The 15,163-nt window shown below is 41.0% G+C and overlaps 1 protein-coding gene across 6 annotated transcripts in view; it reads right to left on the minus strand.

The window, feature by feature from the left end:
* ALG1 (ALG1 chitobiosyldiphosphodolichol beta-mannosyltransferase) overlaps positions 1–15,163 on the minus strand; it is a 128,933-nt gene that overhangs the window by 97,724 nt on the left and 16,046 nt on the right. For 2 of the 6 annotated variants that reach the window (XM_073633011.1, XM_073633012.1), the window contains exons 2-4: positions 9,981–10,058; positions 9,688–9,791; positions 6,872–7,020 (exon numbers count right to left, since the gene is read on the minus strand). In XM_073633011.1, coding sequence (XP_073489112.1) covers positions 6,872–7,020; positions 9,688–9,791; positions 9,981–10,058 — 331 coding nt within the window. Of the gene's footprint in view, positions 1–6,871; positions 7,025–7,596; positions 8,649–9,687; positions 9,792–9,980; positions 10,059–15,163 lie in introns of those variants that run through there. The other 4 variants (XM_073633014.1, XM_073633013.1, XM_073633016.1 and 1 more) reach the window with 4 other exon arrangements.

Below are 15,163 nucleotides of genomic sequence, written 5' to 3' on the forward strand. Positions count from 1 at the left end.
CCCATTGAAAGCAGTAGGTGGCTGACAGCTCTCGCAGCAAATCGCTGCCGCACACATGGAGTGACTGCTTGCGAGTAATTGCCTCTGAATGCAGACAGTCTGCATTCAGGGCTGATTTCTTGTAGGCAGTTGCTCCATGAGTGATTACATGAGAGTGGCCTTGATTAGCTGCAGGAGCTGTCAGACACCTATTGCTTTCATTGTGACTGCTCCCCACAGCTAATCTGTGGGAAACCCTACTGGGGTTCCCTTCCCGCATATAATCACACACAGCCTCATTTGCAAGTGTGAATGGGTCCATAAGCTGCATTGCATACCTTATCCTTCACTCCAGTATATTTCTGGCACTCTTCTTTTCTCTCCAGCGCTCTTGGATATGGGAGGGTCCTTGTGTACAATGCAGTTGACACCAGAGCAGCCAGAGCGCCGAAGAGAAGAGGCTTTAAGGGATGGTTTGCACAGTCTGGTGGCAGCCTGTAGAAGCAAGTGTTAAAGCTTATTCCATTACCCCTAAGACTTAACAAGTGGCAATCCTTGCAGTGCATTGAGAGGTCCCCTGCAAGAGTATTTTTTAAGAAAAATCCCGGAATTTAGCTTTAAAAAACAAAAAACTGATATAAATAGGCAGTAAACATATCCTTAAGAATTACCATTCATAGTATCTTAAAGTAAAACTTCAGCATTTTCTTCCAGTGTTAATGTGGAAATGCTTAAAAATACTGTCCATTTTTTTTGTTTTTACATTGCTTACTGTTTGCTTTACTTCTGACACAAACAGGAATAAAAGCCTGACAGAGATTCGAACACTATCATGAGGAAGAGGGGAAAAACACTAAAATGTAATACAAACAGCAGTAAACCAAAAATGACAGAGGCACTTTTAACCATTCTTAATTGCATCTTAAACCAAATGGCAAAAAAAGTTTTAGCTTTAGTTCTAGTTTAACGGCTCAGGGAATGCATAGTGCATTAGTGTACATAGCCTGTTACTTTATTTTTTTTTTAAAAAAAAGCTTCTTTATATAGAATTTAAACAAAAATATTTGAAAATATGGTAAATATAAAATTCTTTAAAAGATAGTAATGCTCATTTGTACACATATGATAAAAAACATAAATTAAACACTTTAAAAACATATATATAGTGCCTTGCAAAAGTATTAACCCCCTTGGCATTTTGCGTGTTTTGTTGCCTTACAACCTGGAATTAACATGGATTGTTTGAGGATTTGCATCATTTCATTTACACAACATGCCCAACTTTGAAGATGTTTTTTTTTTTTTTATTGTGAAGCAAACAAATAGGACAAAATCAAACAAAAAAAGTCAATGTGCATAACTATTCACCCCCTGAAGTCAATACTTTGTAGAGCCACCTTTTGCGGCTATCACAGCTCCAAGTCGCTTTGGATAAGTCTCTATGAGCTTGCCACATCTAACCACTGGGATTTTTGCCCATTCCTCTTTGCAAAACTGCTCCAGCTCTTTCAAGTTGGATGGTTTGTGCTCGTAAACAGCAATCTTCAAGTCTGACCACAGATTTTCTATTGGATTGAGGTCTGGACTTTGACTAGGCCATTCCAACACATTTACATGTTTCCCCCTTAAACCACTGAAGTGTTGCTTTAGCAGTGTGTTTGGGGTCATTGTCTTGCTGGAAGGTGAACCTCTATCCTAGCCTCAAATCACACACAGAGTGGTACAATTTTTGCTCAAGAATATCCCTGTATTTAGCACCATCCATCTTTCCCTCAACTCTGACCAGTTTCCCAGTCCCGACTGCTGAAAAACATCCCCACAGCATAATGCTACCACCACCATGTTTCACTGTTGGGATGGTGTTCTTTGGGTGATGTGATGTGTTGGGTTTGCGCCAAACATAGTGTTTTCTTTGATGGTCAAAAAGTTCAATTTTAGTCTCATCAGACCAGAGCACCTTCCTTCATACATTTTAGGAGCCTCCCACATGCCTTTTCGCAAACTCAAAACGTGCCATTTTGTTTTTTACTAAAAGTAATGGCTTTCTTCTGGCCACTCTGTCATAAAGCCCAACTCTATGGAACGTACGGCTTATTGTCGTCCTATGTAAAGATACTCCAGTCTCTGCTGTGGAACTCTGCAGCTCCTCCAGGGTTACCATAGGTCTCTGTGCTGCCTCTCTGATTAATGTCCTCCTTGCCCGGTCCGTGAGTTTTGGTGTGCAGCTGTCTCTTGGCAGGTTTTTGTGCCATGTTCTTTCCATTTGGAAAGATTTGATGGTGCTCCTAGGGATCATCAAAGATTTGGATATTTTTTTATAACCTAACCCTGACTTGTACTTCTCAACAACATTGTCCCTTACTTGTTTGGAGAGTTCCTTGGTCTTCATGGCAGTGTTTGGTTAGTGGTGCCTCTTGCTTAGGTGTTGCAGCCTCTGGGGCCTTTCAAAAAATGTGTGTATATGTAATGACAGATCATGTGACACTTAGATTGCACACAGGTGGACATAATTTCACTAATTATGTGACTTCTGAAGGTAATTGGTTGCACCAGAGCTTTTTATGGACTTCATAACAAAGGGGGTGAATACATACGCACATGCCAATTACCAGTTTTTAATTTCTGAAAAAAAAGTTTTATGTATATATTTTTCTAATTTTACTTCACCAACTTAGACTATTGTTCTGATCCATCACATATAATTCAAATTAAAAAAAACATTGAACTAAAGGCTGTAATGTAACAAAATAGGTAAAAATCAAGGGGGTGAATACTTTTGCAAGACACTGTACTTAAAACAAACAATACAACTCACAGAAAAAGTATTGTTTTCCTTAAAGATTATCCAAACCCCTTTATGTTATTAGAATATTTTTAAAATAATTAAAAAGGTTGTTGTTAACCGCTTGCTGACCTCCCTATAGTGCTTTCACTGCTACAGGGCGGCAGCTGTGTTCCGAATCATATATATATATATATATATATATATATATATATATATATATATATATATATATATATATGTGTGATTCCAGAATTCCGCCTGCAGGGGGCGCGCTTCTGCTGCGATAATTCACAGATAATTAGCAGCAGCCGATTTGCGGGTGCTGGGCACTCGATGTCCTCCGGCACCGACAAGTGTCGGGAAGACACAGAGAACTGAGCAATGCCTGTGTAAACAAGGCATATCTCAGTTCTGACGGAGGCAGGGATTAATCCTGTATTTCTGCAAAGCAGGGACTAGAATCAACCTCTACCCCTAGTGAAAGCAGCGCACAGTGTACACAAAAACACTGGCTAAGCACACATTTAACCCTTTGATCGCCCTAGATGTTTAACCCCTTCCCAAAAAAACACAAATGCTGGCGCTCAGAGCACCGGTGTAGTAACACAAGATCAATTAGTTGATAATGAGAGGAAAATAATAGTAATATGAAAATTCTACAGTAGTTAATAAATATATAAAAATGTCCAAACAAAGCAAAGCAGTCCATAATATTTGTTGTGTGGGAGATATCCAATCAGCAGTGGTTAATGATAGATTGCAAGCTGAAAAGATGAATCAAAACGATTTTGCATTGTCACAAAGGGCTGCTCTTCTCTGGAGTGAAGCCGGCTCAGAATCATCAAGGAAAAAAACAAAGATAGGAGAGCAATCTCTGAGTTAAGCTCGCCTAGCTTTGTTTTTAACCCCTTCCCAGCCAGTATTCATACCCCTTGAAATTTTCCAAATTTTGTCATGTTACAACCAAAACTAAATGTATTTTATTGGGATTTTATGTGATAGACCAACACAAAGTGGCACATAATTGTGAAGTGGAAGGAAAATTATAAATGGTTTTCTAAATGTTTTACAAATATCCGAAAAGTGCGGCGTGCATTTGTATTCAGCCCCCTTTACTCTGATACCCCTAACTAAAATCTAGTGGAACCAATTGCCTTCAGAAGTCACCTAAGTAGCAAATAAAGTCCACCTGTGTGTAATTTAATCTCAGTATAAATACAGCTGTTCTGTGAAGCCCTCAGAGGTTTGTTAGAGAACCTTGGTGAACAATTAGCATCACGAAGGAAGGCCAAGGAACACACCAGACAGGTCATGAATAAAGTTGTGGAGAAGTTTAAAGCAGGGTTAGGTTATAAAAAAAAATATCCCAAGCTTTGAACATCTCACAAAGCACTGTTCAATCATCCGAAAATGAAAAAAAAAAAAAAAGGGAGTATGGCACAACTGCAAACCTACCAAGACAAGGCTGTCTACCTAAACTGACAGGCCAGACAAGGTGAACCATAATCAGAGAAACAGCCAAGAGGCCCATGGTAACTCTGGATGAGCTGCAGAGATCTACAGCTCAGGTGGGAGAATCTGTCCACAGGACCACTATTAGTTGTGCACTCCATATATCTGACCTTTATGGAAGAGTGGCAAGAATAAAGCCAATGGTTGAAAGAAAGCCATAAGAAGTCCCGTTTGCAGTTTGCGAGAAGCCATGCGGGGGACACCGCAAACATGTGGAAGGTGGTGCTCTGGTCAGACGAGTCCAAAATTTACTTTTTGGCATAAAAGTAAAACGCTATGTGTGGTGGAAAACTAACACTGCACATCACCCTAAACACACCATCCCCATCGTGAAACATGGTGGTGGCAGCATCATGATGTGGGAATGCTTTTCTTCAGCAGGGACAGGGAAACTGGTCAGAGTTGATGGGAAGATGGATGGAGCCAAATACAGGGCAATCTTAAAAGACAACCTGTTACAGTCTGCAAAAGACTTGAGACTGGGGCGGAGGTTCACCTTCCAGCAGGACAACGACCCTAAACATACAGCCAGAGCTACAATGGAATGGTTTAGATCAGAGCATATTCATGGGTATAACTGTGTACTAACATTTATAGGTAAAGTTGATCCAGGGAAAATCCGATTGCCTCTTGGCGGATCAGAAAGGAATTTTTTCCCCTGCTTTAGCAAATTGGAGCATGCTTTGCTGGGGTTTTTCCCCTTCCTCTGGATTAACTGTGGGTGAAGGATTGTGTATATGGGATTTTTTTTTTTTTGGTTGAACTAGATGGACTTTTTTCAACCTAACTACCCTGTTTCCCCGAAAATAAGACCTAGCGTTATTTTCGGGGATGGCTGCAATATAAGCCATACCCCGAAAATAAGCCCTAGTTAAAATCCTTGTAAAAACATGTAATCATTCTTGTAAAAAGATTATATAATGTGCAGTGTGTGATTATTTACAGCCCTGCTGGGCACTCACGTGACCCGCCGGAGATCTTCTCTTCTCCCGGCTGACGTCAGCAGCCCCTCCCTCTGCAGTGCTCGGATTGTGGAAGAAGAACTCCGGCGGCTCACGCGAGCGCCCAGCGGCATTGTAAATAAGGTATTTTCCACACTGCACATTATATAATCTTTTTACAAAAGGCATTACCGTACATAATTTTACAATGACTTTAACCAAGGTTTATTTTTAGGATTACAGAATGTCACTACTGAGCTGACAGGGGGAGAGAAGACAGGGGACACAGGAACTTTTTAAAAACATTTTATTGTTTTATTCCAGGTTTTTTAGAACATAGAGAGGGATAAATGACACAGTACAAGCACTGTGCTGTCTATCATGCTTTAAAGCATCAGATTATTTTTTTTTTTGGGTTACAACCACTTTAAGATCATCATGATGACATGACTGTATTTGAATAAATGTAGATTATTGTACATACCCTAAATAAGACATCCCCTGAAAATAAGCCCTAGTGTTTTTGTAGCCAAAATATATATAAGACCCAGTCTTATTTTCAGGGAAACATGGTATGTAACTACGTGTTAAAATGGTCCAGTCAAAGTCCAGACCTAAACTCAATTGAGAATCTGTGGCAAGACTTGAAAATTGCTGTTCACAGATGCTCTTCATCCAATCTGACAGAGCTTGAGCTATTTTGCAAAGTAGAATGGGCAAAAATTTCACTCTAGACGTGCAAAGCTGGTAGAGACATTGCAGTGAAAGGTGGTTCTACAAAGTATTGACAAAGTATTGTGGGGCTGAATAAAAAATGACCGCCACACTTTTCACATATTTATTTGTAAAAAAATTTGGAAAACCATTTATCATTTTCCTTCCACTTCATAATTATTGGTCCATCACATAAAATCCCAATAAAATATATTTACGTTTTTGGATGTAACATGACAAAATGTGGAAAATTTTAAACGGAAAAAATTTTATGAATACTCTTTCAAGGCACTGTCAGTACAGTGACAGTGCGTATTTTTAGCACTGATCACTGTATTCGTGTCACTGGTTCCCGCAAAGTATAAAAAAAAAATGTTAGTTAGTGTCCGATTGTTTGCTGCAATGTCGCAGTCCCGCTATAAGTCCTACTATATGACAAATATATCCCATAGTTTGTAGACACTATAACATTTGGGTATACCAATCAATCTACGTTTATTGGGATTTTTTTTTATACCAAAGACATGTAGCAAAATACATATTGGCCTAAATTTATGAAGAAATTCGATATTTGAAATTTTTTTTATTGGATGCATTTTATAACAGAAAGTAAAAAATATTGTTTTTTTTTTTTTTTCAAAGATGGCGGTCTTTTTTCCTTTATAACACAAAAATTAGAAAATGCAGTGGTAATCAAATACCACCAAAAGAAAGCTCTAGGAGGGGAAAAAATGGCCTACATTTTTTTTTGGGTACAGTGTCGGACAACCACGCAACTGTCAGTTAAAGTAATGCAGCGCCGTATCACAAAAAATAGCCTGGCCATGAAGGGGAGTAAATCTTTCAGAGGTCAAGTGGTTAAACGTGTGTGTATATATTCAACATAATTTTTTTTAGGGCAAACATTTGTCCTAGATTCAAAATAGGTTAGGAAACATACCATTTTGCAATAAGCAGGATTGGATGCCCAGGTTTGTGTGTCAGACTCATGATTGTATACCCATAATTGTGCCAGTCAATTATTAGCTTGCATCTTCTAAGACAGCAGAAGACCCATGTAACTGCAATGCTAGGTAAACCTGGTGGATTCTAACTTAAAAAAAAAAAAATAAAAAAAAAAATTATATAGCTACACCATGAGACTGTACCTATAAGGCCTTATGCACACTGGGTGTTATAAAAATGCCAGTAGCGTTAGCTGCTGTAGAAAGCTGTAGCTGTAGAATGAGTTTTTCAGTGTTTTTGCAGTAGCGGTTTTCAGTGTTTTTTAGCAAAATGATAGTCCCACAAAAGCTTATGGCTCGCAAACGCTGATAAATGCAGAGTGTTTTTACAGCTTAAAAACTCCTCTCAAAACCCACTAGTTCTGGATTTTGTTCATGCCAGAAATCGTCCCTGCTAAAAACCGCTAATAACAGCCTATGTGTGCATGGACACATAGGATAACATGTTGGGGTGTTTATTGGCTGCAAAAAAAAAGCTTGAAGCCAAAAACAGCAGCTGTAAAAATAACCAGTGTGCATGAGGTCTTCTATACAAATGAAAAAGACAACATAGAAGATATTAACATTCCAATAAACGAATGAAAGAGTCCAACTCTGTAAATCCCCCTGTTCTCATCCCCCCATCCCCCCACCCCCTCGCTTGCAGCCCTAATTTCATTACCTCCGTTTCTGATGTCTTCTGACCAGTCATGTGAAACACAGGGTCCTTTTTCTGCTTCACTCTTCTCTTGGCATTGGACAGTATGGAACGATACAGAGAGTGGTGCTGTTAGTGTTATGGTGGTCATACACTAGACTAAAAAACATTATCCATCATTTGGACAGGTTGTTAGTTTATCGTCCAGTTAATGGGCACAAATCAAAAATCGGTTGTGACGTTTTTGAGCCGAAAAATAAGGAAAAGATTTGGAAAACTTCGGCTGAACGGACGATAAATTGAAAGGTGTTACTCGCCGGAACAGTCTGCACTAGGCATACATATGTGACAAAATGAACGAAAAACAGATTCATTTATGTCTGTTGAACAATTTAGCAATAAGAATTCGGTCATTACATGATGGCAAAATCGTTTGCTCTTGCGACCATGTGTTTGTTTTTTGAAAACTCGTTAGAACGATTTTTCAACAGGTGTATGGCTAGCATTAGTCATAACAAGAGCACCGCTATCTGCATCGAGGACCACTAAGTGGTGTAGAAGAAGAGGACCCTGCACATCACGTGACCAGCAAAAAAGTTCTTCAAAACATACATGCTGAGGAGTATGAGGGTGGCATTTAATTTAAAAAAGTCTCAAACTGTATATTACGTGGGCATATCTAAGCACTGGATTCAGCCTGCTGGTGTCTATCAATTGCCCATAGAAAGCATCAAACATTTAATTTAAACTCCATGCAAACAGCCAAACGCAGCCCAATAAAATACATATATGGGAGACATTTTACCAGCGTTCTAACCGATTTTAAAAAGAGAAACAGAACAATGAGGTCACTCGTCTGTTTTCTCTGCTCTAGCCTCCTATCAGAATGTTCCTCATCCACATCTTTGCACGCGGCACACCTGAACAGCTGTCCTGTTTATGCAGTATGGGGGATTGCAAGATTCCCCGTTTTTTATTAAATAACACATTGATGTATTAATGAAGGACAGAGTTGCATTTTTTTTAATTCAGTACAAGGGACGGTCGGTCCTTACATTAAATGAGAAGTGTCCCTTGTACTGGTGGGTGCTCTCTTCATTTAAATCTTTGGTCCTCTGCCCCCTATATACCCCTGCAGTGGTAATCTTCTGGTGCTGTGGGGGGGTAATGTGAGCCCCTGGACCGGTCATAGGCACTTGTCAAGAGTGCAGACTATGCAAACCCTTTCTGCCGTCCTCCTCCTCTTAAAGAAGCTGCACTATAGTGCTTCCCACAATAAAAAGGAGGCAGACCTTTCATTCATCCACCCATTCTCTATTCATAGAGCACTTTTCATTGCTGGAAGCTATACTACAGCTTCTATAAATGGAGGAGGGAAGGAATGGGTAGGAATATTCCACATGCCTGACAAGTGCCTATAATATGTCCCGTGGCTTGTGGTAACCCCTGAAGCACCAGGAGATTACTGCTTCAGGGGTATGGCGGGGGAAAGAAGACTAAAGATATGAACAAAGAAAGCAGCCAGCAGCACAAGGGACACTTCTCATTCAAAGTAAGTACTGTCCCTTGTGGGGATTAAAATAAATAAATAAAATAAACGTTAGTTTTAGGGCTTGTTCACACTTACTAAAGAAGATGAAGACTAAATTACTGATGCTCAACAAACGCTCCTATAGCGTTTGTATGGCATTAGTACGAGCATCAGACAGGTGTCAATGAGCTTTAGAATGGGGATTTTTACAAGCGTTAAATGCTCGTTAAATGCCCTATGCACGGTTTCATAGCATTTGATGAGCGTTAAAACTGCTCCACAATGGAAAGTGACTCATTTTAACACGCCAATACTGCACCGAAAACGCTTGCCAGAGACTCGACAGGAGCCTTCAATTTTGAAGCGAAGCAACGCTAACGCTTAATGTGGACAGCACAATGTGCTGTCTATTATATCTTGTTCTTAAGCATTTGAGGGGCGTTTTTAATGCCTGTCAAACGCCTCTCAAGCGTCTGCTCTTAATGCCAGTGTGAACTCAGCCTTAATTTGTTTTGTGTATATCTATACGGAAGGTAAGTTTACCTGAACATTTTCATATCATTTAAGTGTGATATCACTTTTACCTGAAGAAGGATATAAGATGGCGGATCAATGTTCATTAGTACCCAAAACAGCTGGATTGCTTGCACCATGATCTTTAAAACATACCGACATATCCTTGGACAAGCTAAAATAACAAAAGATAAAGTTATATTTTAGAAAGTATTAAAATGATAACAGCAAAATAGATTACCCAACAGGAGGAAACATGCTGCTTTCCTTTTCCATGTTGTTTTTAAGCACATCATTATAGTACCAGTGTTAGCTGTATGGATCAGTTACAGTCCTGCAACACACTCATTCATGCAGGAATTACCTGCCATGCCTTTGAAGTCATATATCTGGTGAATTTTTATTTTCTTGTTGTTCATGACATCTTTGAGAGGATCAGTTTCTGTGAGAAAAACAAAAAAACGGGGGGTGGTTGGGGGGGTTAGAATAAAGTTATTTTATTATTGGCACAGCTAATTGACATTCAAAAGCCATCGTACCATCCACAATATAATAATCTGTGCAGTCTGCCTATGATAAGCTAAAGCAAAAGGAAATCTTTTCTAGTAAATTTATTTCGGCAACTTAAAATGCAGAACCAAAGTAGCTTCTTTATGCCTCACCATTATGGCATAAACCAACCTGCGGGTCGTGCCTTTTAGGTAACACAGTGGAGAGCCGATGTTACAGTACCTTAGCCCCACCCAGCGAGTTTCGTCTATTCACACGTCATCAGGAGAGGTCCAAGTAGATGATTCGGTGGGACTAAGGTACTGTGACATCAGCATGCATAATAGGGACGGCCACACACAGAGCAGGAAGTGCGATGGTGTGGCACTCAATACACTCTAACGCTGTCATGTTCCCAGTGCTGAGCATTTTAGGTTTGAATACAACAGAATTGTTTTATTGTGGAGGAGATTAACCCCTTCCCGCTGAACGTACGCAGATGTGCGTACTCGGCTTTCCATGGTTATACCGGGAAGATGCCCACAGTTGCAGGCATCATCCCGGTACCATGTTGTAGAGCGGGCGATCAGCTATCCATGTATATCAACTGATGCGGCTAAAAGCCGCTCGGCTGTTATACCGGAAGAGCGGGAGGGGACATCCCCAACTCCCGCCGCCGCTCTTACCGGGCTCCCGATTCACCGGGAGGCCGCTCGATGATCCGCCGCCTCCGGCAGCTGCTGACAGTCTGGAACGAAGCCGTGTATGGCTTCGTTCCAGCCATCCAATTGTAAACACGGAAGCGACGTCATGACGTCACTTCCCGTTTACTCGGCTGCCAATGGTGCCGGTTTTAAAAAAATATACAGTGTTCAGAATCGCCGTTTTCGGCGATCTGAATACTGTGAAGTGCAAAGGAGGGATCGGGGGTCTTTTAGACCCCCGATCCCTCCATAAAGAGTACCTGTCACCACCTATTACTGTCACAAGGTATGTTTACATTCCTTGTGACAGCAATAAAAGTGATCAAAAAATTATTTTTTTAAAAAAAAATACAATTTCTAAAAATAAAAATAAATAAAATAAATAAGAAAAAAAAAAACATTTTTAAAGCGCCCCCCATCCCCGCGAGCTCACGCAGCAAAGAAAACGCATACGGAAGTCGCGTCCGTATATGTAAACGGTGTTCAAATCACACGTGAGGTATCGCCACGATCGTCAGAGCGAGAGCAATAATTCTAGCACTGGACCTCCTCTGTAACTCTAACCTGGTAACTGTAAAAAAAAAAAAAATTGAAAGCGTCGCCTATGGAGATTTTTAGGTACCGTAGTTTGTCACCACGAGTGCGTGCAATTATAAAGCGTGACATGTTTGGTATCTATTTACTCGGCGTAACATCATCTTTCACATTATACAAAAAAAATTGGGCTAACTTTACTGTTTGTTTTTTTTAAATTCATGAAAGTGTCCCTTTTCCCAAAAATTTGCGTTTAAAACACCGCTGCACAAATACCGTGTGATAAAAAATATTGAAACAATCGCCATTTTATTCTCTAGATTCTCTGCTAAATATATATATATATATATATATATATATATATATATATATATAAAATGTTTGGGGTCTCTAAGTAATTTTCTAGCAAAAAATATGGATTTTAACTTGTAAACACCAAATGTCAAAAATGGGCTTAGTCATGAAAGGGTTAAATAAGTTGGCTTTTTTGGGCAGCACGGCATCCTTTGTGCATGATATTTTGCAAATTTCTTTTAGGATATTTATACAGCTGCTGGGATTGAAAGGTTGTTTAGGTAGAAGTGCAGAATTTTAAATGTGTCTAGCTTTGTTCATCTACATTATATGAAGACTGGTGGGCACAGTAGTTTGCAAGACAAAACTAAAGATTGTTTTGCTTTCAGTTAATCTCACAAAAAGTGACAAGAAACACTGCATTTCTGTCAAGACGAACAGTTTCTGTACTTGAGCAAACAGTTCTTACAACTAATGTAGTTACCATGTCTAAGGACTGGTAAGCTGAAATATTTTTGTTTTTGGTTTTAGTTATCCTTTAATCTTAGGCCTTATGACTAGCGCTATGGCATGAAAAATGTCACTACATTCAATGACCATTGCTGATGTTTACTATTATGCGGCATTCACATGGGCAATTAGGGGCATACAGGAGATTCTTGCGACAAGAATACACAGGTTCTCTCTGCTTTTCTCGGTTTGTTCTGAAGAAGCAGCGGTTCTTTGAAGCTTAGGATCACTTTTGTAGGCAAACAACTGCAGCCAGAAAGCTTGTACAAGGCAATAACAGGAGGAGCCGCAGCTTTCGCATGCACATCTAGCGGTTGCTTATGGTAAGGAACAGATGGTTGGCCCTGGCAGCAGACAGATTGCATCCAAAACTGATCATCTGGCCATAACCACATGCAACTGCTGGATGTGCAAATACAAGCAAACAGCCGCAGCTTGTGTCAGCGATGTGTATGAGAGAAGCTGCCATTGGCTCCTACTGCTGTCAATCAAAGCCAGTGAGGAGGGAGCGGGGCTGTGACTGACTGAGCAGGCAAGTATAACAAGTGTAATTTTTGAAAAAAAAAAATAAAAAATTTGAGCCTTTATTTTTCATAAGCCAGTATACCAGTTAGGGTACACGACAGTTATTACAGATTTTTACTTTAATCTTCCAACAAACCTACCAGTTGGCCAACTAAATAAAAATCACCCCTGTGTCCATTTCCTCCAATTTATAAAAAGAGAGAAAGATGAGAGGGAGAAAAAAAAAAAAAAGGAGGAGAGGAGAGAGCGCTTCTCTGGACTTCCAGTTCAAGCACATCTTTCCTGAAGACTGGTGACTAGAACTGGACAGCATACTCAAGATGTGGCCGAGCCAGAGTTTTATAAAGTTGTACAATTCCACTTTCGCTCATGGCGCTAAACGGAAGTTCTCCTCTCCCCCTCCCTCTCTGCAATCTTTGCCCGGCCATTCAGAACGTGCAATGCGACTCACTCATGAGCCGCAAGCCGTCACAGCCGGGTGCCCACACTCGCAACACCACGGAGAGGAGGAGAGAAGCGAAGGGTTCAGACGGGCACATTGCTGGACCGTGGGGCAGGTGGGTGTCTGTTTATTAAGTCAGCAGCTACACTTTTTTTTTATATATTTTTTATTTTATTTTATAGTAATACAAAGAAGGTAACAAGGTATATATTTCCCTTCAGGGGTATATTAAACACATTATAAACCAAGGAAAATACATTGTCCTATCCCTCCCACCCTTAGCCCACAAAAAGGAAGAAGAAAAAAAAAAAAAAAAAACCCCAACAAACCCCCCCCCCCCAGTCTCCCTCTCTCTTTCCTCATATCTTCTCTGCCTCTATGACTCCATCAGCAAGAGGCTCTCCTCCGTTCTCCTGAAATCGAGCCATTTCTGCCATGTCTTAAGATATTTCTCTTGTGTACCTTCTATTAGGTGTATTGACTCCTCTAACAATCTCACCCACTCCACTCTTATTATCCAATCCTTCACATTTGGAGCTTCCGGAACTTTCCAGAAGCGTAGTATTAAAGCTTTTGCAGCATTCAAAAGAAATGGTACTAATAACCTACAATATTGGGGTACTTCCAGATCTGCATCATGGAACAAGCACGTTCAGGGTTTTGTTTTTTTTTTTTAATCTGTTCTCCCATTATCTGTGTAATTTTACCCATGATTTTTTCCCAGAATGGGTAGATTTTGGGGCAGTCCCACCATATGTGCGCAAAAGTACCCACCTCCCCGCACCCCCTCCAACAGGTTGGGGGACTTTCTAACATATATTCATGCGCCCTTTGGGGGGGTCACGTTCCACCTTGCTAATAATTTATAGCTCCTTTCATATGTCTGAGTATCTCTTGCCGATGCATACACCATTTTAAGTATCTTAAGCCTATGTTCCTCATCTCTCAAGGGTCCTATTTCTCTTTCCCACTTGTCCAGGTAGACAGGGAGCCTCTTTGTTTGCTTCGTATCTCAATATTTTATAAATTTTAGATATAGTGCCCATTTTGCTCGGGGGGGGGGGGGGGGGGTGCTTAATACTTTTCCTATTGGTCTTAGTTGACCTTTTCCCCTCAGTGGTTGTGGAAGAGAATGTGTGAAGTGCTGTAGCTGTGCATATCTCCATTTATCCAAGGGTTTACTCCCCCATTCCCTCGTGATTTCTGTGTATGTGTAGAGTTTGTTACCCCTCATCACATCCTGTAGTTGAATTACCTCTTTTTTTGCCCACCTTGTGAAATATAAATATTCCTCCTTTCCCGGCTTAAAATAATTTGTGTTGGTGAGTGATATAAGTGGTGAATTATAATTCCATTTAAATCTCTTACTTACCCTGTCCCAAATCCTAAAATGTGTTTTTCGTCAAAATATTAGTGTGGCGCCCTAACTCACAAAACTGTGACGGAATCCATACCATTTTTTCTAAATCTACCCCACATTGTGCTCTTTCTATATCCACCCAGCTTTTCCCTTTTCTGCCGTGCAACCAATCCACAATTGAGATTGCTTCATAATATTTTTTAAAATACGGAGCACCCAATCCTCCCTGTCTTTTGTCCCTGGTCATAGTATCGTAGAGAGAGAGGGGGGGGGGAGAGAGAGAGGGGGGGGAGAGAGAGAGAGAGGGGGGGAGAGAGAGAGAGAGGGGGGGGAGAGAGAGAGAGAGAGGGGGGGAGAGAGAGAGAGAGAGGGGGGGGAAGGAGAGAGAGAGGGGGGGGAAGGAGAGAGAGAGGGGGGGGAGGAGAGAGAGAGGGGGGGGAGGAGAGAGAGAGGGGGGGGAGGAGAGAGAGAGGGGGGGGAGGAGAGAGAGAGGGGGGGGAGGAGAGAGAGAGGGGGGGGAGGAGAGAGAGAGGGGGGGGGAGGAGAGGGGGGGAGGAGAGGGGAGGAGGAGAGAGGGAGGAGAGAGAGAGAGAGAGAGAGAGAGAGAGAGAGAGGGAGGAGAGAGAGAGAGAGAGGGGGAGGAGAGAGAGAGAGGGGGGGAGGAGAGAGAGAGAGAGGGGGGGAGGAGA

Source organism: Aquarana catesbeiana, linkage group LG06 (assembly GCF_042186555.1).
Source record: "Aquarana catesbeiana isolate 2022-GZ linkage group LG06, ASM4218655v1, whole genome shotgun sequence".
Classification (NCBI taxonomy): domain Eukaryota; kingdom Metazoa; phylum Chordata; class Amphibia; order Anura; family Ranidae; genus Aquarana; species Aquarana catesbeiana.